The sequence below is a fragment of the Opisthocomus hoazin genome, chromosome 6, assembly GCF_030867145.1.
Source record: "Opisthocomus hoazin isolate bOpiHoa1 chromosome 6, bOpiHoa1.hap1, whole genome shotgun sequence".
Classification (NCBI taxonomy): Eukaryota; Metazoa; Chordata; class Aves; order Opisthocomiformes; family Opisthocomidae; genus Opisthocomus; species Opisthocomus hoazin.
The window spans coordinates 5,536,368-5,558,347 of record NC_134419.1 but is presented as its reverse complement, the minus strand read 5'-3'; the positions used below and the strand labels follow the sequence as shown (position 1 = coordinate 5,558,347).

The 21,980-nt window shown below is 42.3% G+C and overlaps 1 protein-coding gene across 9 annotated transcripts in view; it reads right to left on the bottom strand.

Moving 5' to 3' along the window:
* Positions 1–416: 416 nt before the first annotated feature.
* The window catches only part of DAB1 (DAB adaptor protein 1), a 482,616-nt gene continuing 461,052 nt past the window's right edge, over positions 417–21,980 (bottom strand). For 7 of the 9 annotated variants that reach the window (XM_075424401.1, XM_075424407.1, XM_075424408.1 and 4 more), the window contains 6 exons: positions 20,350–20,412; positions 19,114–19,222; positions 15,638–16,186; positions 14,673–14,800; positions 13,640–13,738; positions 417–3,693 (listed from right to left, as the gene is read on the bottom strand). In XM_075424401.1, the coding sequence (XP_075280516.1) occupies positions 13,655–13,738; positions 14,673–14,800; positions 15,638–16,186; positions 19,114–19,222; positions 20,350–20,412 (933 nt within the window). In that variant the 3' untranslated portion in view covers positions 417–3,693; positions 13,640–13,654. Of the gene's footprint in view, positions 3,694–12,688; positions 12,725–13,639; positions 13,739–14,672; positions 14,801–15,637; positions 16,187–19,113; positions 19,223–20,349; positions 20,413–21,980 lie in introns of those variants that run through there. The other 2 variants (XM_075424405.1, XM_075424406.1) reach the window with 2 other exon arrangements.

The window sequence follows — 21,980 nt, the reverse complement described above, 5'->3', positions numbered from 1 at the left end:
TACAGCTTCTCATGCCACAAAGGTACTCCAGCTCTGGCAGCACCACACAGCGCGGTCTGTCCCAGGAACGCACGATTTTATGGGAGGTGACTGAAATACCTGCTGGCTTGGGATGCGCATCTTAAAACACCTGAAAAGAGGCCAAAAATGGGGAGGCAGCAATTAAAAGCAGCAAGTTAAGTATATGCAAGATAAACAACACTTGGTGCGTTTAAGATCAGGTATTCCCCAAATCGAGGCACTTTTTTTCTCCTTTCCCATACACCTCCACTGTCAAAAACACTGGCCCTGACAGACATCCACGCTGCCCCGTACAAACGGCAGAATTACTGCAGAAGAGCAAGAGCTACGAAACAAACTTACTGAAATGACACCTTTTTTTAATGTTTTTATTCATAACATTATTACATGGTGTGTTACAGAAATTAATGGAAAATTCCTAAAAATTTGTTGGTTTTTTTTGTTGTTGCTGAATGCGTTATACATAAAGTTAAAAATAATGTGTCCATATATGTTAACAAATGGTCATTATCTGAGGTAAAGTTAAAGTAGGTTTAGAAATGTACTGCAACAGTCATTTTATCTTTCTCATCTTTATTAAAAAAATATGTGTCAGAATGCAGAAATAAAAATGAATGAAAACCACGGAGTAAACATTTTTGCAAAGAAGGTGCCCAGTACGTTATTAGATGAAAGGTTTCATCAGACACTTGGATGACTACAATCTATCAAAATATCTTCTCGTGACAGGTAAAGATCAAGAACCTACGGGGGATGGGAACAGGATGGCTGGTGGGATTCCCTGGTTTTTAAATTTAAAGTGACAAATTTAGTGCTAGTGAAGGATGAGGGATTAAACGATTGCACAAGCTGGATATTTTAGTTATCTACAATACTGGGACAGTGCAGAGGCCTTCCAGTCCTCCCAGCTCAGCATCTCAACCATAACAAGGACGATCTAATCGTATGACGAGACAATTCAGAATTTGTTTTTATTTAGGAGCGTTGGTACAGGTAAGACAAAGGTCCACGGTGATGGTCCAGCTGTCTCTCACGAGACACTAAAATCCCAGCCTCATTCCCTCGGCACCTATTCGTTGCAAGGACTACGTCAACGATCTGCTTCCTACAAATACGATGTCAATGGATCCTCTGAGACATACATCTCTTCTGTTTCTTTCAACATTTTACCCCACAACCGGGAATGCGCTGACGATACTAAACCTTAAATGTCTATGATGAACCAAAATAGTCTTTGTAGTTCCACACGTAGGACAAAACCCAAGAGTCACTGAGGAAGAAAGTAGCACCACTGTGCAAATTAGGAAAATATTCTTAACGAGATGTCCTTCAGAGACGCTTTTACCTCTGCTTTTAATCCTGAAAGACTCAATCTGCCAAGTTTTAATTTATCTTCTCCGGTTAGAAAACTTCATCTTTCTTCTGATGGGAAAATAAGATTTGCTACAAAGCTGTCTGCACATGACTAAGGAACAAGCATCAAATGACCATGAATGGGGATAAAAGTTCTCTTCTCTGCAGGTTCGTTAGGTTTATTCACAGCTAATTTTTCATTCACATACATTCTGTAACGCACATTTCTCTAATTCCTCTAATTCAAAATAAAAGACTGGAACCATGTTGTGAGATTTGGTTGTACATATCAACAATCGCCACCCCAGTTATTCTGTCTTCTAAACCATTTTTAGCTTATCATAGAGATGAAAGAAAGTAAAGTAATTAGAACTCCAGGCCTATTTTAATCATGACAAATGTAAATCGTAATGTGTCAATTCAAAAACAAAATCTGCACAATAACCCTAAAAACTGATTAATCTTTTGATTTCTTTAACGTTTTTTCTTTTTTCTATTTTTTCTTTTTTTTTCTTCTTTTTTTTTTTTCTTTTTAGTGTTAAACCACTAAATTCAATATACTGTAACTGCATAGGAACATCAGGAAAACACATTTGACCTGTATAACAATTCTCTGTAGGGCAAAAATATATAGCTTCTTTATGAAAATCATGTGCTAAACATATGAACCCAAACACTGCACTTTTGCTTCATAAATGTAAAAAAAGGAAGTTTTAAATTCTTTTGTTCTGCGTGTAAACAGTTTGATGACTTCTATGCAGAGGTTTCAAGGAATGTCAATGAAATGTGGTTTCTAGTAAGTGGAGTAGGTCCGTGTGATAACGCTAGATCATAAAATCACATATTCCCATTCATTTCAATAGTCGCTGACACGCTGACTGGTTTTGGCAAACGCACTTGAGCTTCAGCCCGTTATCGTAAGCATGTGAAAAAACGTACGTGATGTGAGAACCACAGACTGGGTTTGCCACACCTCCCAAGCACTGCGACTTGCTACCTTCTCTACTGTGTAATGGCATTAGTAAAAGAATTTTCATAACATTTATATTTACAAAAAAACTGGCAATTTTCATTCGAACTCCTTAAAGCCATTTCCCCTTAAACATTTAAAGAGTTTAACAGTAAGATTTTTTTCCAAGTTATAAAATAAAAATCCCATTTGATTTTTCTGATGTACAAAAAGTGATAAAGATGAACGATTTGATCACGGAATCAGTTTGTTATTCCAAAATCCACGCCATCCTTGTCCCATCTGTAAAGTCCGCTTCATCCAAATCCCTAAACCAGAATCACATCAGTATTATTTGGCAAATGATTTTTTTTTTTTCATCAAAAATGGCACACAGAGAAGAAAACACTTGTCTGCATAGCATTACAGCAGCAAGATACTGAAGAAATAAAAATATTCCTTTTCTGCACTTTGTTTAGAGTTTCCTAGGAAATACTGACTCTTTCGTCTTTCCTCAGTGGGACTCGATGACCGTTCTCTACCCACAACATGAGTAATCCAACAGAACAGCAGCATTTCTTCCTCCTGACGCGCTAGAACTTCCAAGGTCCATTTGGCAACATTTTCAGTCAGGACGGATAAACAAGCGAGTTTCATTCTGTGGTTTCAAGTTAGGAATCATTTCTGCAGGAGGCGTTCTGCTGTTACAGCTGTTGCATACAAAACTACAGAATAAGAAATACAAAAAAAAAAAAAAAAAAGAAGAAAGAGAAGACACTGCCAGTACTTTTATTTTTTGTTGCTGTTTAAATATGTCTACACGGGGAGAAAAAAAAAGTCAGGATCAGCCTGATGTAAGTGATGATGAAGAACATGTCACCGTGACATAAAAAGTGCCGACTTGCGCCCGAAAGGCTGCTGGATGATAATGCCACTGCTACATACGGATTCTGCTTTTTGCTCAACAGAAAAAGAATGTCTAATACTCCATAAATCTCCGATGCTCATTATTTATATGTGGCACACAGAAGGTAACAAATGTTGAAAAGAAGACCGAGGAGTAAGATGTCCCAGTCTGGATACCCATGACTTGTGGAGACTGGTGGTATGATAAGCAGGGAGAGTTTTTATTTTGTGCTGCCATAGGAATCTGCCATTGGTTGCCAAAAAAAAAGAAGTGTCAGGAACGCTCACAGAGCCAGTCCAGGAGGGCAATCATCTCTCCTTGTCAGACAAAATCAATCGGACAAAAGCGTGAGAGCCAAAGGCCTGCCATGTTGTTGGGGTTCGTCTCAGTCCTGGAGCACCACAAGCCTGTAACAACGCTATTTCTTAGGTCTGCTGATCTGGGCGTAGAGAGGTTCTGCTTCCTGAGGAGAACAAAGATAAAATAAGCAGAGATGTCTCCAGACATTTTTTTAGAACATTTTTCGAACGTCTGTTTGAGAACAGCAATACCTCGTGAGTCAACACCCAAAGCAAGCGTTTATTTCTGTGCTGCCTCGAGCGGTCACGGCACCCCGGCTGCGTTGCGAAGAAAACGTGACGCTATTTCACAAACTGAATGCTTACTCTTAATTTCCTCTTCCAGTACTGGAAGTGCACCCGTCCTCACGAGGTATTGCTGGACACAGACATATGAAGAAATGAAATGATACTTCTATGACCAGATGTTTTGAAGTTCACGGGCCAGAAATGCAGCTGGTGTAAAACACTGTTACTCGTAGCAGGCTGAGACCCCCCCCCCCAGTAGCACAACAGCAGAACGTAGCTGTGGGTTTTACACAACTCCTGGAGAAAAACACTTGCAAACGGCGACCGCCGCTGAAAGCTGAGCTAATGAAGCTGTGATGGGATTTAAAACAACGACACGAGTCAGCGATGAAGAATGAGGGAAGCTAGCTCTGCGCAGTTTGATTAGGAGTCCGTATAGCCATTAGTAAACTCATTAAATCCGGGAGGCAAGCATGTCGATTTGCTAACAGATAGTTTCTTGGGAATTTCCTGGATGCAGGGGGAAAAAAAAACCTGCCATGTTCTTCAGTGCTGGTTCATAGCTGACACCCTGTGCTTTCTTAACATTATGTTCATCTTGGCTGCGGTGGGAAGCAAACCATCCATGGACCCTGTAATCCATTCTACTTCATTTCCAGAAACTAATTTATTAAACTAAGAATGACTTCTAAAAAAAGAACAAGACAGGCAGAAAGGCTAATTAATGCCATACTGCATTAACTCTCCACAGCTTGATAAATATTCAAATACCATGCCACGACACTGAATTTAACCAAGTCAGAATCAACTCCTGTTACAGCAGCATCAGCAGAAGCTGACTTTGAGCACAGAAACCTCTGAAGGCCGGCAAATTACCGGGCACTGCGGAGCACAGAAATGCCTGGCAGGGGATGGCAGACGATTTTAATTACTGCTTACAAAAATGATGCTGATGATGAGAAAAACAGCCCAAAAGTGGATTTCTAGAGCTACATTTGCTCCGTGCGCAGGGTGGCTGGCCAGTGCTCCAGGCTGTGCTCCATGCCAGTGCCCCGTCCCACCTCACTGTGTATCTCATGTTGAATGAGGAGCAATACAACAAATCCAAATTATGACCCCTTTCCCCCACGCCGAAGAAATTTGTCTGGTATTCCTTGAAATGAGTACATTTCTGGAGCTCGCAAAGACTCTGCGTCCCCATTTCACACCTACACAAAGCCCTGGGTACACTATGAGCATTACGGGAGAGAAATCCTTTGGAAAGATTAAATAAAGGCTGCTGAAATTCTCCCCAGCAAGGAGCAAATACATTTTGTGACCTTGAAAAACTGAAGGTGATCAGAAGAGATGACTGAGAGTAAATAACTGCACTGTGTGCAAAGTCCACCTATGCCAATTCTCACGTACCACAGACCTGAAGCTGGCAGAATGATCTATCACAGCTAGTTCAGAGAAAATCTGTCCTAATTAATGTGGGAACCTGACACACGCCAGGCCATTCTTCAGGCATCTGCTGAACCTGAGGTGATTGCAAAGGGAAGTGAAAAGGAAGGAGGAGAAGAAAAGGGGAGGGAGGGACAACATCCCTTTGGCACAAAAGATGTCAGTTTTTCAAACGCCTTCGGGGAAAAAAAGAGCTTTTCAAAATGTCAAGCGTGCTTGTTATAGCTGTCCTCACGTATCTTTGCAGATATGCAGATGCATTTAAGGACCAGGTGTCCTAAGGTGTCACTGAACTTGACACCCTGGAAGGAGAGCAGGAGCTCATCACTGGTCATCAGCACTTTCGACAACGCATGAAGCAGCCTTTAGGATTAGACGTTTCTTTTGTCCGTACCCGCTATTTATCTGAACGTACACTTCATGTGGCAAAGGCCTGCATTTCTCACCGATCTGAATAATTTTTCTTCTGGTAGATCAGATCATTTTGACTGAAAAATGTGCTTTTATGTCTTCCTTTTAGTTGATTTTCCCCGTTCAGAAGCCTAAACGAGAAATTAATTGCAGTAATTTCATGCAATCTTCTCAGCCAAAATTTTTTCTCAATGACTGAGATTTGTCTCCTAATATTTTGAGATAATTCAAGCAGTGCATCTTGCCTGTAGCCCAACACTGCAAACGGTACCTGTAAGTATTGACAACGACACTCAAGAGAGCAAAAGAGAGCAGAAAGGGACAGAAAAGAGGCGAAAGGAGAGCTGAGGGCTGCTGACTTCACAGACCGCTCCTCTCACAGTGCCAGGCAGCGGGCCTGCACAAGCATTACTTTGGAGGGTCTGGGCAGTAGAAATCAAACCCCTTCTTTTTACGGACACCACCCAAAAGTCACAGGGAATGTCATTAAAGGCAGGCGAGCCTAACTCTTCTGACAGCATCGGAATCACCTCACCGATGCTTTCTGCTTCTACCACTGCTGTAGGAGCAGATCTGGAGGGAACGAAACGGAAGAACGGGTCATTGCCAGAAGAAAAAGAGGAACAAATAAAATAGCATACAAAGCTTCTAACTCACGTACATGCCTCATCCTTTAAGTGTTTCCCTTTCACTAGGATTGGCCCAGAAGCACTTCTGACACGCGTTCATCAGCCCACAGGGAGAAACCAAGAAGATAACTGGCAACACCATTCTTTGCTGCTAAATCCTCTACTCGAAGGCTGCTATCAGCTTCAGGGATATGCAACTTCTGGCAGATGTTTGAAAAGTAAATGTTTTCCTTTATGTTGGGAAGCTGCTATCAAAGCAGTGTTTAGCGGTATGCTCACACACCAGTGTGGCTCTCTGCACTGAACAGCAGCCTTTAAATAACAAGGTATTGCAGGAGGAGGGCACGAATTCACAGCTCAGGTATCTGACCAAATTGACAGGTTGCGGTAAGGGACCAGAAACGTCTAAATACACATGCCTCAAGTTAGACAGCTAAATATTTAGGAAGCTACAAGTATGTTGTGTAAATGTTGAGTTATGAACTCTCTCAGAATTCATTGCAAAATCTGCCAAAGAGAAAATTTTCCCTATGTATGCCACATTTACATATTCCAGAGATACTTCATGCTTAAAATCAGTTTATTCTTTGCATTTTAAGGAGCATTTTGCACCATAAACAAGACTGCAGCAAACAGTAAGTATTTCTGGTATAGTACGTTACTGCATGAGGCAACAAGGTTGCTAATGGTTTTGAATAGCATTATGTAAATACTAGAAGTAAATCTGCATCCAATTTAAAGATATTAACATCTGCTCCCCAGCAGAACTAATCGTTGCAGAACATCTCTTGAAAGATTCAGCACCTACTTGGGCTTGTGCGTGTGAGCTCACTCACAAAACGTAACAGGGGACTTGGTGAGGACGGAACTATTTTTACCCTGGCAGTCCTTTCATCACCGCGAGGCACCCTGCTACGCGCAACGCTGCAGGCAGGATGTACTGGAGCGTAGAGGTGAAGCCCGCATAGATTTCTTTGCCCTTTACAATAGATTCTCAGCAGTGGTTTTACTCCTGGCTGACTGATCAGAAAGGGCAGGCTCAGATGACAGAGTTTCATGAAAGAAGTGTGCCGGAGCGCCAGCCAAAATGAGAACCTCGTGCTGGGGATGCAAGTGAAGGGAACGGGAGTGCAATGCGTCTTCTCTATTGCATGCTGACTCAGGAAAACAGGGCATAGTCAACTTGGCAAGCAGGAGTCAACTTCAGTATCTTTGGTGATAAGACAGGTAATTCCTACTGGCCCGTTAACAGACAGTGGCTTACCTTTGGTTATTTTTATTACAGTTAGCCTCTCTTAGCAGCATGTTTGGGATTATGACTGGGGAGTGCCTCTGTTCTTACTCTAAGCCTCCCTAGGAATATTTCCTAGTCTCAAATACCTAGTTTAATTATTAGCATGTTAAAAGTCTCTGTAATTTTAGCATCAAGATGGATGCTATACATCCATAAAATGAAAAAGCAATGAGAACTACTCCAAAAGATGAACCCTGCTTCAACTTAGTGCCAGCATAATAATGATCTGCAGCAAAGAAACACGCCTATTACTTCTGGGCCCCTTTCCTAACAAAACAGGAGCCACACAATTATACCTTCCGTCTACGCATCTGTCAATTCTCCTTCGTAACTTTTGAACCCGAGGGCCAATTTGAAGCAAATTGTTCAGAAATTTCAAAGATACTAAATTATCACAAGTGCCTTTTTAAAATCAGCTGTGCAGAAGACAGGGAACTTTTAAATGAACTCATTACAGAGAAAGCTAGGAGAGCTCATTCCTTGATTGCATTGCTGGATTGGCAATCAGCAAGTACACGGCTCTACCCAAACTACATAGTATGTTGTGTCTTGTTTAGAGGAAGAAGTTGGAGAAATGGAAGGGTACACCTGGCTACTTCAAGTGGGCTTGGAGACATTGGAAGAGGTGAGAAATCTGTGTATGAGCTGGTCATACTAAAATGGAGAGCTCAAAGAGGATTTTAGCAGCAGAGAGGAAGGCAAATCTGTAGGATGCCTCTGTTCACAGAGCAGCCTGGGTCTCTCTGGCCTTGTCCCTTCAGATTCTCTGGGAAATATGATGATGAACAAATGAGCATGGGGCCTGAAATGAAAATTTTAGGATTACTCTGGAACGAAGCAGGAATTCCCGACCTGTGATCTCTTTCCAAATGCACAACCCTTTCTTCTCCTCTCTCAGATTCACAACCCTGCTTGATGCTGTGTCTTTGGTTTGAGGATGATAGCTCGGGAGCCTACAGTAACAATAGGTCACCTACAATCATTACGAGTTTCTCTTTAGACTCTATTCAGTTCCTGCTGAGCCGGATGAATGATGGTAACAGATCCTGCAAATACAGCCTGTGACATTTTGAGTCCATTCAGATTCTTTGTGCAACAGAAACCAGGCAGAAAGGAAGAGAAGGTTGAAGAATCAGCTTAATATGCCCTCTTGTCTCTTCTCCCGGGTAACTAGTGATAGGACAAGAGGCAATGGCCTGAAGTTGTGTCAGGGGAGGTTTAGATTACATATTATGAAAAATTTCTTTACTGAAAGAGTGGTAAGGCATTGGAACAGGCTGCCCAGGGAGGTGGTGGAATCACCATCCCTGGAGGTGTTGGGGGGATGCTTGGACTTGATGATCTTAGAGGTCTTTTCCAACCTATGATTCTATGATTCTGAGGCTCATCAAGCTCGCAGATAAGCCAATGCTTTGTCCATAAGCTGCTATTTTCTTTCAACTTCCTAGTAACAGCCCAAATAAACAGTTATAGTAGTCCATCCTGGAGCTGAATAAGATTATTAGGAACATTTATCACTAAGAATGGCACTCGCTCAAAGATGGATGATGGCAGCTGGCCACCAAAGTACCACCAAAAGCTGATAGACAAATATTCTAATAAACTGTTGCTCTCCTGGCAGTGCTGACAGCATCATGAAGGCTGCGACATATTTTTAGGGCTTATAATTGTCTGCACACATTTCACAGAACAACTAAACAACTTTTTGAGGAAGATATGCTCTAGCCACAAATGTTTTGAAGGTTTCCTGAGAATCTCTCGTGAATGACTGCCAGTGCAAGTCTTGAACTGGGCATCCTATCAATAGAGCTGCATTTGTTCCAGCACTTAAAATGACTTCTACTGCAATAAATGTTGTATCAAATATTCCCTTATTCTCTTTCAGAAGTCTCACCCTGGTGCTAATTTGCCTTCAAGAACCAGTTCGTGTGGTCCATACAGAGTAAGACCACATCTGTGATATCCGATCCCAGTATTCAGGCTGAATTTATTCCTTCCACAATCAGGATGTTTTGTCAGGAGATGCCGGCCAACATAACGACAAGTATCCAAAGAAACCTGACATCAGAGAGTCCAAGTTTTCTCATCTCCTTCCCTTTTCTCTTCATGTTTGAAGGCCCCCCTTTCTATAGCCTTTGCTAAGCTTTCAATTCTACAGCTTCAGGGCATCCTAGTGCCGTGGCGTGCTAGACCCATTGCTGAGGCTGAGCTAGGAGCTGAGGCTGAATACCCCCAAGAACAGAAATATCTGCATCGGCAGGGGCTGCACCTAACACCTTATAATTCAGGTGGATTGGGTGCACTGGTGCAGAGAGGATGACCAGGTGAAAACTCCTCTGTTCAAACATCTTGCTTTAATCCAACATGTCAATAATAAGACATGTTTAACACATTTGGTAGAATTGTAGCTAAACACAGGTCTCTCTCTCTCTCCTTTTACCATAGTTATCCCCTACGCAATCTCTAAAGACAGCAGCAGTGATTAAACGTAAGTCAGCTGAAGATGGCAGTTGTTTTATTCAATGTTCTCCTCACCCCTTTTGGAAAATCATGATCCATCCTTGTGCTGGTTTTGGCTGGGATGGTGTTAATTTTCTTCATAGTAGCTAGCATGGGGCTATGTTTTGGATTTGTGCTGAAAGCAGTGCTGATAATACAGGGATATTTTCATTATTGCTGAGCAGTGCTTGCACAGAGTCAAGGTCTCTTCTGCTCCTCGCCCCACCCCACCAGCGAGTAGGCTGGGGGTGCACCAGGACCTGGGAGGGGACACAGCTGGGACAGCTGACCCTGGCTGACCAAAGGGATATTCCATACCGTATGACGTCATGCTCAGCAATATAAAACTGGGGGAGAAGGAAGGAGGGGGTCTTCAGAGTGACGGTGTTTGTCTTCTGAAGTAACCACTGCACATGATGGAGCCCTGCTTTCCTGGAGACGGCTGAACACCTGCCTGCTGATGGGGTGTAGTGAATGAACTCCTTCTTTTGCTTTGCTTGCACGCACAGCTTTTGCTTTACCTGTTAAACTGTCTTTATCTCAACCCACGAGTTTTCTCACTTTTTCACTACCATTTCTTTCCCCCATCCTGCCGTGAGGGAGTGTGTGAGCGGCTGTCCGGTGCTCAGCTGCAAGCTGGGGTTAAACCACGACAATCCTCAACACTGCTCACAAACAAAGGGAAAACAACTGAATACAGATCTTGGTATGAACCACTTTCCAAAGTTGATTTTATTTCACCTGTGAAAGTTAGACCTGTCTGCTACTTATCTCCAACTATAAAGGGATAAAAATGTGAGTTATCCACAAAATGTCACATTTACCTACTAAAAACTCATAGCTACTTGTAGAAGAGTGACTTATAAGAATGGCTACTGGTAGGATGAGGACTTTGAGAGCTTAAGTTGAAGGTTGCAAAGGGAACAGAGGAAAAACAGAGAAATGAAGATAGTAACTGAAAGATGCCTAATTATTTCTACATGAGCACATGGAGTATCAGAAGGAACCAAGAAGCCAAATTGCTACGGCACCTTGAAAGATCAGACTACAAAATACTAGGCAGGTGAGTGTTCTGAATATATCAAGACAAGATAAGTAAAGATATTCTATGGGCATAGCTGATTTCAGAGAGATGCCGGGAACACATACAATTGAAATTTCTGAACACAATGCTATGTCATGCTCCTGAGAAGTCCATTCATCTGAGTTGTATGCTGTGCCATTCTTGGAGTGAAGAACCATGTTCTAAAGAGCGAAATAATCTCCCATCGGAACACACAAAAGTGGCTTTTTATGCAGACTGTGATTCTTTTGTACTACATGTTTCTCCCCATTAAGTTTCTCTCCAAACGTGGAGCTCAATACACAACACAGTAGTAAGTCCTGAATTGATAATTTTCCATGGGGATTAGACTTTCCGTTGCTCTGATGATACCAGCCTTCAGAATGAGATGGGCTGGTTTTAGCAAGTGGATTTCCTAGGGCCTGCTGCTGAATGGCACGGCACAGAGGCACAATGATGTTACTGTAACTTCACTGGATAGAGGCTTTCTTTTTTCTCAGCGTCCTGCTCCTGCCTACAGCTTTTAGGAATTACTATAATATGATAATCAGTAACATTATTTAACATTTCCCAGAATATATTTCTGAGAATTGTATGAATTTTATGCAAGACTCTACAAGGAATAACCAAAAATACAGAAAAAAAACTATGGAATCACTAGTAATATACTATTCTTGTAGCTCCCAGAGACTCATGACAGGTAAAAGAATTTATTCTACTATGTGTTATATAAAAGCAGAACAAAAGGAGTCCCCCACCTGGCTGCCTTACACGGTAATACGCGTTAACAGACTTACTGTTTCAAGTTATATCTAGAACTCTTGGTATGTAAACACATGTGATGCTAGTTTACAAATGATGCTCACTACCTTTGTGACAGTCAGAAACTTAGAAAGAGATTTTATCATTATTCTCCCATGATGAATTTCAGAATTACCCTGGCTAGGATAAACCACAATAAACAAATGTATACGGGTTTGCAGAGTGCGGGACTCGGATAAAGGTCAGATTCTCTTTCTTGATCTAGGAAAGAGCTCTTGAAAGGATCTGATGCTCAAATAGCCAGCTACGTCAGTGCTGGCCGAGGTCAGGCAAAGCCAAAGCCAAATTACTGTGTGGCACCATCAGTCTGCAGAAGCAGTTCTCGCTGGAGCACAACACCCAATGGATGATCTTGCTACAGCAGCTCATCCCAGCTGGACTCTATCCTTACACTGCCATTTTTAGACTCAAGGAGATGCAAAGCTTAATGCTCCTTTTGCTTTAACCCCCAAGAGCTGAGCATTCTGTTGCTGAAGCTAAAGGGGGAGATGCCTTCTTGCAGCACTATGTATTATTAAGAGATAATCTTATTATTCCCAAGTGGATCAAAGCTAAGTTACTGCAAGATTTTTTTAACCATATTTAATGCACAAAGTAAACTGACTCCTAATGAAACTACTAATTTTGAGTTGAAACCAAATTACTTCAGGTCAGTATGGGTAAGTCACTGGTAAACGCAGTGTAATTTCTGTACATAAATAGAAAGGGTTCTACCATTGTCATGGATTTGCTCCAGGAGCTCTGTGCTGAAGAACAGAAGCAGTATCAGATTGCTTATCTGGGTAATACAAATCATGAATGGCAGACAGGGAGAAGATAATGAAACATATCCTTCACATAGTAATACTAGAGAGTGTTTGGATGGAGTAACAATGCTCAGCACTCATAAAACTTCGTAGCTTTACTGTCTTTTTGCTAAAACATATATACTGTCTTGAAACAAATCACAGAACATTCACTGGCAGCCACATTTTCTAATGTGCTCTGTAACACAAAAGATGAAAAGATCATCTTTCCTTTCTGTTTTGATTTAAACGACTTACATTTGATGAAAAATTTTTAAACCAACAGTACGCCAATGGTAATATGAATGATCATAATCTTCAGATGTTTTTAATTTCCAGTTTGAGATAAAAATACACAAACCCATTTCAGTGTTTTTTACATGCAGATAATAAATGTGCTGCTTTTACTGATTATCACATTGATTTAGGGTAGAGGTGCTCATGTATAATTACATAATTTTCTTTAATGTTTGTTATGTCTATGGGTAAGATGTCTTATTCCAATTAACATGTTACATCTGACTAAAGGCCAGAGCGGATCCGATAAAAAAAATGTTCTGCCTAATACACTGTTAGTAATGGCTCAGTTTCCCTACTTCCCCTTAGAATTTGAACACACAGTAAAATAAGTCTACATTTCTTTAAAGCATGCAGGCAGCTGAAACACACATATCTGCATAAGCTGCAACACTTAGTGAACGGCAAATGCCATGCAAACCACCGAGCATGAGGAATACACTGTGGATAATGGAGAGGAAAAACGGAAGAGATGAAAAGGAAAAACAAACCATGCATCCATGAAAGCAATGGTGGGCACTGGTGGAAGAATAAGTGAACACCTCATGGTGTAGAGAGAAAAAAAGGACAGATACCTACCCCAACCTGCGCTATCTAGCTACCGACCTGTGGACTTAGAGTATCACCAGTTGGCTCACCAAATGGATCACTGTTGGATGAGGCCTGAGACTCATCAGGCTAGAATACAAGAACATAACACCTTTTTTTCTCAACAATAGAAAGTGAAAAGTCAACACGAGGTTATTTTCATGCTGTGGGCATAACAAGTACATCCTGTCTCATGAAAACCAGAAAGTGAGATCTCACCGCTGATACGTTCTCAAAAGCCATAATGGTTTCCTATAGCCAATGTAGGCAGGATAGCACCTCACCAGTACCTGCTGGAGCCCATGCAGGAGCTGCCAAAGACTTTAGAAGGTACTGGATCAGACATATGAGAACAGCAAAAGGCCCTGAAAGCCAGCCAATCTATGTGAATCAGAAAGAGTCCAAGCTTGCGTTGTTTTGTACCTTTGGGTGCTTTTTTTGAACAGACTCCCTCTTGTCTCTGGCTCACTTGGGCTCTTTTCTGCCTAAGATACCTTGTGATTTCAAATCATTGCTTGGATAACATTTCTTGCTTTGGTGCACTTAGTCTAAGGCAAAGAAATCACATACTGAGGGCCAGAACATTGAGGAACATAACTACACAAGCAACTGGGATGCAAGAATGTGCAAGACAACATCAACCATCATCTTTTAACACACAAACTCTCACACCTCCTTCTGCAGCCTCAGCATGTATGCTGTTTTATCTCAGACTTCCTTGCCATCAATAAGTGAGTGGTGGTACGCTAAAAACGACACTGGCTACAACCAACATCTATGACCTTACATACGAACTCTAAGTTTGCTTCCTTGTATGCAATATTAGTTCATATCAACAGATATGTCATGCTATTGGCTATCAAAACCAAAGCAGGAAGCAAATTCTGTCTGCAGCTCCCCCTTAAATGCCACCCAGCCCTGTTAGAATACTTATTCCTGACACCACCAAACAGCATTCAAGTAAATTCTGTCTTTTCTTGCTAAAAAGAGCTAATCAGTATTTAGAAACCTTGTTGCTACTCACAGCCTCTTGCTCCTCACTTTTGCTCGGGCTTTCAAACCCCTCTTCAAAGAGGTCATCTGCAGCAGGATCACTGGTATGAGATGCTGATGATTTCGATGGAGAACTCTGTCTGGGTGCAGGGGTTGGAGCTAAACAAAGATTAAGGTAACAGCAACAGAACATATATCTGTTATTTTGTTCAGAAAGACACAGCAGCACAAAATTTGCTCATGCTTGAGAGCCCTCAATTTCTATTACCTGTGAAAATTATTTTCTGACAAGGAGCGGTAACAGGTAAATTTGAACACAGTAGTCATTATCAATTCCATATATTTGATTTCATTCAGCGGTTTCCAAATTAAGTTTGTCTGCACCTAGCATCTGTCTTTAGGAACCAGGGAGACACCACTACATCCCATTAAGAATTCATGAGTCGCCTGCCCTATGGCAGGTAAGCAAAACAGAAGGTCTCCGGCTGGCCCCTGGTAAATCTGTCTCTGATTAATTCCTCTTTTCAGCAACCTGCAAAATCCCCCAGCTCCATGCTACGAACACAATAAGTTTATTTTACAGCTCTTGAATGAATTTCCTCACGTCCAGTACATCAAGCTACTAAAATAAATACCCATCCTCTAATTTCTGCAAAGTATGGCTTGAATGGGACATTAATGAAACCACTCGTAAGACAGAAAGCCATGGGCATTTTCCAACCAGCTTGCATGTCCCTAGCACAGAACACATATTCCTGTCTTCTTAGAAATTAAATTTCAGTCTGCAGCTATCAGGGCTGTTGATTTCAATCGTCTCTGAAATTCCTCTCTGATACTTTTGTTATGGCTGGAACACATTTAATAAGCTAGACCATGCATGAAGGTTCTCAGTCCAGATCCGTGTTGCAATTTACTGTATGAAAAAAAAACCCCAAAATGCTCTGAGGAGCAGTCATGTCTGAGGAAAGGTATGGAGGAAAGCATATAAATACTCACGAGAATTCGTAGATGGTGTCGTGGAAGTCACAGGAGTCAAATTTAACTGAGAGATGTCAAAGTCATCACAATCATCTGCTTCCTGTGCCATCCCAACTTTGTTAAAGTAAGTTGAAAAGGCCTCTGAGGTACAACTGAGGGAAGGCTGATCTGGTTTTCTTGATGGCACTGGTGGAGGCTGAGCCATCTGGAAATCCTTAAACATTTCTTTTCCCATTTTCTGTCTGGGCCTGTCTGTCTGTGGACTCGATCTGTTGGAATCACTTGTGGGTGGAACAGTAGCTATAGGAGCAATGGTACCTTGAAACATGGCTGCTTGTAAAGGCAAAACAGTTTGTGTTGGCATGAAGGCAGTCGGTTGGAACTGACCAGCTACAGATGGCCACGGTTGCTGAGTAGGAGGAAAAATACCGGGTTGGCCCCACGCTATCGCCTGTCCTCCCTGCATCACCTGAGCAACTGGAGGCTGAGCACCCATGGCCAACTGCTGTTGAACAAGTGGTTGCTGTCCCCAGAACGACGGCAGAACAGCTCCCATGGCAACATAACCTTCAAAGAATAAAGAGAGCAGGGGGGGAAAGAAAAAGATGAAACATTTTACACTACTGCCAGAAGCAGAAAAAGCTACACAATACATCAGAAATGTGCAGGCTGCGTCAGTGTTCCCAGAGCTTCAGCACATTTAAAAAGAAAACTGAAAGACATGGTTGAATTCACATCACTGAACAAATACTTGTATACAAAACCACAAATTGGTGGATATTGGCAATAATCCTTCCCCTCATCTGAACAAAAAAGTTCTCCTCTTCCTCAGTGAGCACCCCCTTGGGTCTCTGAAGACCTGTGCGCATGGACCTCATTGGCAGCTGGCCATCTGGCAGCTCCCGTCCCCAGGGCTCTGACCAAGCACAGCTGGGATCAGTTTGGTCAAACCACTTGCCAGAATCATGGAGCTCCCAGAATATTCCCTAAGCTCACCCCGTTGCAGCACAACCATGCTCCTCACCACTGAGCTCTGCAGGCTCTCCTTGCTATGCTGACTCCCCCCCATCCTCTGCCTTTCACCTCTGCCCATCCAGTTCCTCTTAGGGCCGGGTTCTCTGGGACTGAGCATGATGCACTGGGTCAGACTGGGATCATATTATAGAGTCATAGAATGGTTTGGGTTGGAAGGGACATTATAGATCATTCAGTGCCACCCTCCTGCCATGGGCAGGGACATCTTCCACCAGACCAGAGTACTCAAAGCCCCATCCAGCCTGGCCTTGCACACTGCCAGGGAGGGGGCAGCCACAGCTTCTCTGGGCAACCTCTGCCAGTGCCTCACCACCCTCACGGTGAGGAATTTCTTCCTTGTATCTAATCTAAATCTGCCCTCTTTCAGCTCAAAGCCATAACCCCTTGTCCTATCACTCCATGCCCTTGTCACAGCCCCTCTCCAGCTCTCTCGCAGGCCCCTTCAGGTACTGGCAGCTGCTCTAAGGTCTGCCCGCAGCCTTCTCTTCTCCAGGCTGAACAGCCCCAGCTCTCCCAGTCTTTCCTCCCAGCAGAGGGGTTCCAGCCCTCAGATCATTGCTGGGACCTCCTCTGGCCCTGCTCCAAGAGGTCTGTATCTTCCCTGATGGAGTTTGTCTTTTCAGAGCAGTCCATATGCTGCTAAACAACGAGCTGCCAGAGCAAGCGGAGCGAAGGAAGAGGACGCCCAGGACTCCCTCCCCTCCACGCAGCTTTGCCACTGTTCCTCATTCTTCTTGCTTTTATTCTTTGCTGCGGAAAGCGACTCAACCACCAGCCAACTCCCACCAATGGCGTACCAACAAAACTGGTTCTAAGCTGGAGTCAAGCACCTTCATACACGTTAGATGACAGCTCAAGGGCCCTCTGATGACAGTGTGACCTTCCTGCAAGAGACCTGGTGCCGTCTCTTCTGACCCAGTTACAGTTCAAACCGTTGGGACTCCGAAGAGCAAAGCAAGTGTCTCAACTTGCATAATAAAAAGACAGAGCCCAGGTGAATTTGGATTTAAAAAACCCACATTTGGTTGTTACCCGGATACTTGAGAAATCAAAAAGGTGCTGAGCTTCTCCTATATTACACACCTAATAACAACAAACTGCTTCGGGTATTATGCTAGCGTAAAGCCTCTCTAGCTGGGGAGGAAATGAAAGACTAAAACTAAAATTATAATTGCTTCCTGTCAGACCTAAGCCCTCTTTTCATGCTACCAAGAGTTGGACTGTGTAACAAGAATTTGATCATATGAATGCTTTGCTATTTACAATGAAAAAAAAATCTGAAACTAAAACTACTGCAAAAATTGTTACAAATTAAACCACGTCATACAATTATGCTCCACTGACAGAACTATTATGCTTTACAGGTAGGCTGTTTCACATTTAAATGATTTACTGCTAATACTTTACAATATGGAACCTCTCTGTTACTTTCAATACTGTCTTGGCTTTAAAACTCCAGTTTCTAACCCAACTGTTTTTCTGAGTCCTCCTGTACCTTTTCCCCTTTGCTGTATTTCTAGGCTCTTTTGTAATGCTAAATGTAAGGGTGCCTGCAAAATCGTAATGGGAAAAGCTCAAAATAAAAAAAATAAAACAGAAGCAGAACTTTGAAAGACTAAATTAATGAGTGATGAAAGAACAGCAACTCAGATATATATATATCTATTTCAATAGATGGCTATGATGCATTCTCCCGATGTCCTTTTATCTTGCCCCCCACTGTAACCTCATCCAAGCAGCGAGGATTTTGATCTGACGTTATCCCCAGAACTCTTCATCATCGGCGTAACCTTTCTGAGATGCACGGCTAATCTGAGGCTACAACGCAGCCCATCAGAGGAGGAGGTAACCAATTAGAAAGTCACTGCTGAATGATTCAAGGCACTCCTCCTCCTTTTTTTTTCCGTAAGTGGAGCTGAGAGCGCTGCTCTTGCTCTGAGTATCCCAGGGAGAGTCGAGTAGTCAAAACCACAGGCCTTGCGTGTCTGCAGAATGCTACACAGCTTTTGAATTTTGAGCACTTTGAGGAACACAGAAAAGTCTAAAGGCTTTGACCAAGTGGAATACCTTTGAAATGCAATCAAATTCTCCAAGTCTCATTCTCTATTTACTGGAGATAGCACAGGATATTCATTGGTACTGCAAAGAAAGCAAAGCTACACTAAATGCTTTTTCCTCTCTTGCTACCGTACCTAGCAGGTACGTTCTCCAGATGGCTGAACTACGGTTGAACTCCCAGTGACTTTTCTGGCTTTTGTTTTAAAAAATGAGGGTAAATTCAAAATAATGTACTCTCTGCTTGTTATAGACTTGTTTTGCCTTGCCCTGCAGCACTGTCCTCAAAATCCTTCCCCACTTCCACTATACTAAATTAATGCCCTGAAGACTGAAATGCAAACCAGAGCTGAGCACTGATCTCCAAATTTGAGCCAAGCCTCTATTTCCAGCAGACTTCTTACCTGAGGGTACGGCAGCAGTGCTGAAAGGTACAGAACCAAACATGTCTGTACTAGCAGGAAGTGACTGGGATGAAGATGGGATAAAGGCATCACCTGGAGTAGCAGGAGTCTGCAGGAAAACAGAAATAGAACACACTGATGTCACACCAGCTGCAGCTTCGGCAGCACATGCTTTGCTGTTGCATCATCTGCTACTCAAAAAACACAGGTTTGGCGGAAAGAAAGAGGAAGAAAAAAGAATAGAAAGATGTAGAAGGAAAGAAGCAATAGAAGTATCAGAACTTGCTGGAGACAGAAAATGACCCCTTGTACCAGCGGAAAAAATAAAAATAAAATTTGACTGGAATACATCGTGTGCAAAATACTGACATCCTTTCTTTCTCCAGAACATACAGACTTGTGATTACAGGTGTTAGGTAACACCCAGTAGAGCAGAAGACGGAGGAATTAATTAATGAAACAGTAAATGCAACTGCAATATCTGCAGGATTTATGGAAAACTGAATACATATTGCTTCCAATTAACCAACAGGACCAGAACCATAGGTCTACATTAAAGGAGAAATCCAATCTAATTGAGCAAGCTACGGATGAGGAGACAGGACTTTAATCATCTAGTCCCAGACGTGCTCCAGAATACCTTGGAGCTCTGAAGCTGGTGACTTCACAGTTTTCTCAGTATATTCATACTCCCTCACAGCTTAACGTAAGGTTCAAAAACTTCATAGGAAAACAATAGTTTTTTATGTTTTATGACGTAGAAAAGCACGTTGAGAGAATTTTCTTTTCCCTCCAAACACATCCAGCCCTCTCTCTCTCCCCTGTTTTGTCTTCCTTCCTTTAACGGCAGTTCTGGGCTATGTGCTTGGTGGAGCCACAGAGGCATGATATATCAGGCTGTAACTGGCTCTTCCTGCAGCGCAGTGGAGAGACAGAGCGCAGTGAAGCACACACCTCTGATAAACACCAGCCAAGGAGATCTGCAGTTCAGGTTATATCTTACATGACACCTAGCCCTATATCAGAAAAATAAAAGTTGAAAATATCTTTTGCACATCATCATGAAGCAGCGACTCCACATTCAATTTGCTTCGCTTTTATTTTCTCGCAATATAAAAACTACTTTGAAATCCTCCCTACTGGAATGGCTGATGACCTGAATTGTAAATGTGCTCAATAAATGTGCTGAAAATAGCACGTAGAAAAATACACATTTCAGTTGCCCTGGATACTCACTGGGGGAGAGGTTACGTCAGGAGGAGTGGACATGTCCCCAAAAAGCTCTAGTTGGGTAACAGCCTGTAAAGAGAAAAAAAACAAAACACATTTCCATTTATCTTTTGAGGAGAAGAAACTGTGAATTAACAAGTTATAACTTGTAATCTTAACTAGTAACAGCTAGCAATATAAATCCCCCCAAAAGCCATGTGGGCTTCAAAAGTCAAGTCCCATGTGAAGGAAACACATGGGTTCAAGCTATGGGATTTTGATATTGCTGGTGGACTCAAACAGCCAGCAGCTGACCCTATACAATAATTCTGTAGGGAATTCTCCACCATAAAAAAATGAATAAAGCATGAAAAAACTATCCAAAACAGGAGTGGATGCGTTATTGCTCTGCCCTTAACATCAGCGAGCACCAAACATGATTTATTGTCAGTCCTTTTCCCTGGCTCCTTTTCTAAATCCCTATTTCAAGGTCTTGAAATACGGCAGCAGACTGTGGAAGTGACAGAAGGATACAGAAGGGAAGGGCTTTTAAAGTGCTGCCTGATTTCCCCTTGCCCATGGGACAGGTGTGACCTGGATAAGTGGACTTGAAGGAGGATGCACAACTGGGTTATTTTAAGTTGTCAGCTCTACATTTAACTCACGCTAGAAATGTTTTCTCAGGGCGTCCTTCGGATTGACCTCAAAGTAGATCACCCATACAGGTCTCACTCAAGTGGACCAGAAGAGAAAAAGCACTTTCATAACAAGGAGCACCCTGAGTGCCTGCATAATTAAAGCTCCTTCACATGTTCTGGAGTAAAGTGACTCTCTTCCACCCTGGTCTGCATCTGCAAATCAGTTCATCTCGAGTCCAGGGACAGCAAAGCACAGATCCCTTATAGCTCCGCAGGAAACCTAAAACCCACCCACCACCCTTATTGGGGTGGCTATACTAGAAAGTTCTGATGGGAACTCAGGAACTACTCCTTCTCCACTACCTTTCATCTGCTTACTGGCTTTCCTTCTCTGTATCATACTCAATCACACATACACATGTGGAAGCCTCAATTCTCATTACGAATGAGATTTTATGTAAATCTTCATTCAGTTCATTGAATCTCCTCCCCGGCTTAGGTACATAAACCTTGCAGCCTCCTATCACACACATAGGTTTGAAAGTCAATTGAGTCTTGACCTGCAAATGTGGCCACCACTGAGCCCTTTGGACATGAACCACACTGGCTGCTCAGTCTTTACAACCTATCAGAGGAGAAAGATTGCCCTAACTTTCCCTCTCCCACCCTCCCTTCCATTATAAGTGATCCTTTAAGAAGTAAGACTATCATTCAAAATATAATAATTTAAAAGGTTTGTACATTTCTGCAATCCAATCTCAATTCCCATACAGAAAAGCAACGCTACAATCACTGAGCTCTGGAATTTGTCTAACAGCTTGGATGATTCTTAGGTTTTTGTGTAACGATGTACCTAGGAATGAATTATTTCACATTTCCTCATATCATGTCTTATACTAAACAGATCACATTGCTTTAGTGATATGACAATACATTTTCTTCTTAAGGGCCTATTTATCCCTCTAAATATCTGTGTGGAAATGGAAGAAGAAAGAAAGAAGAAAATCCATGTTTTATTCA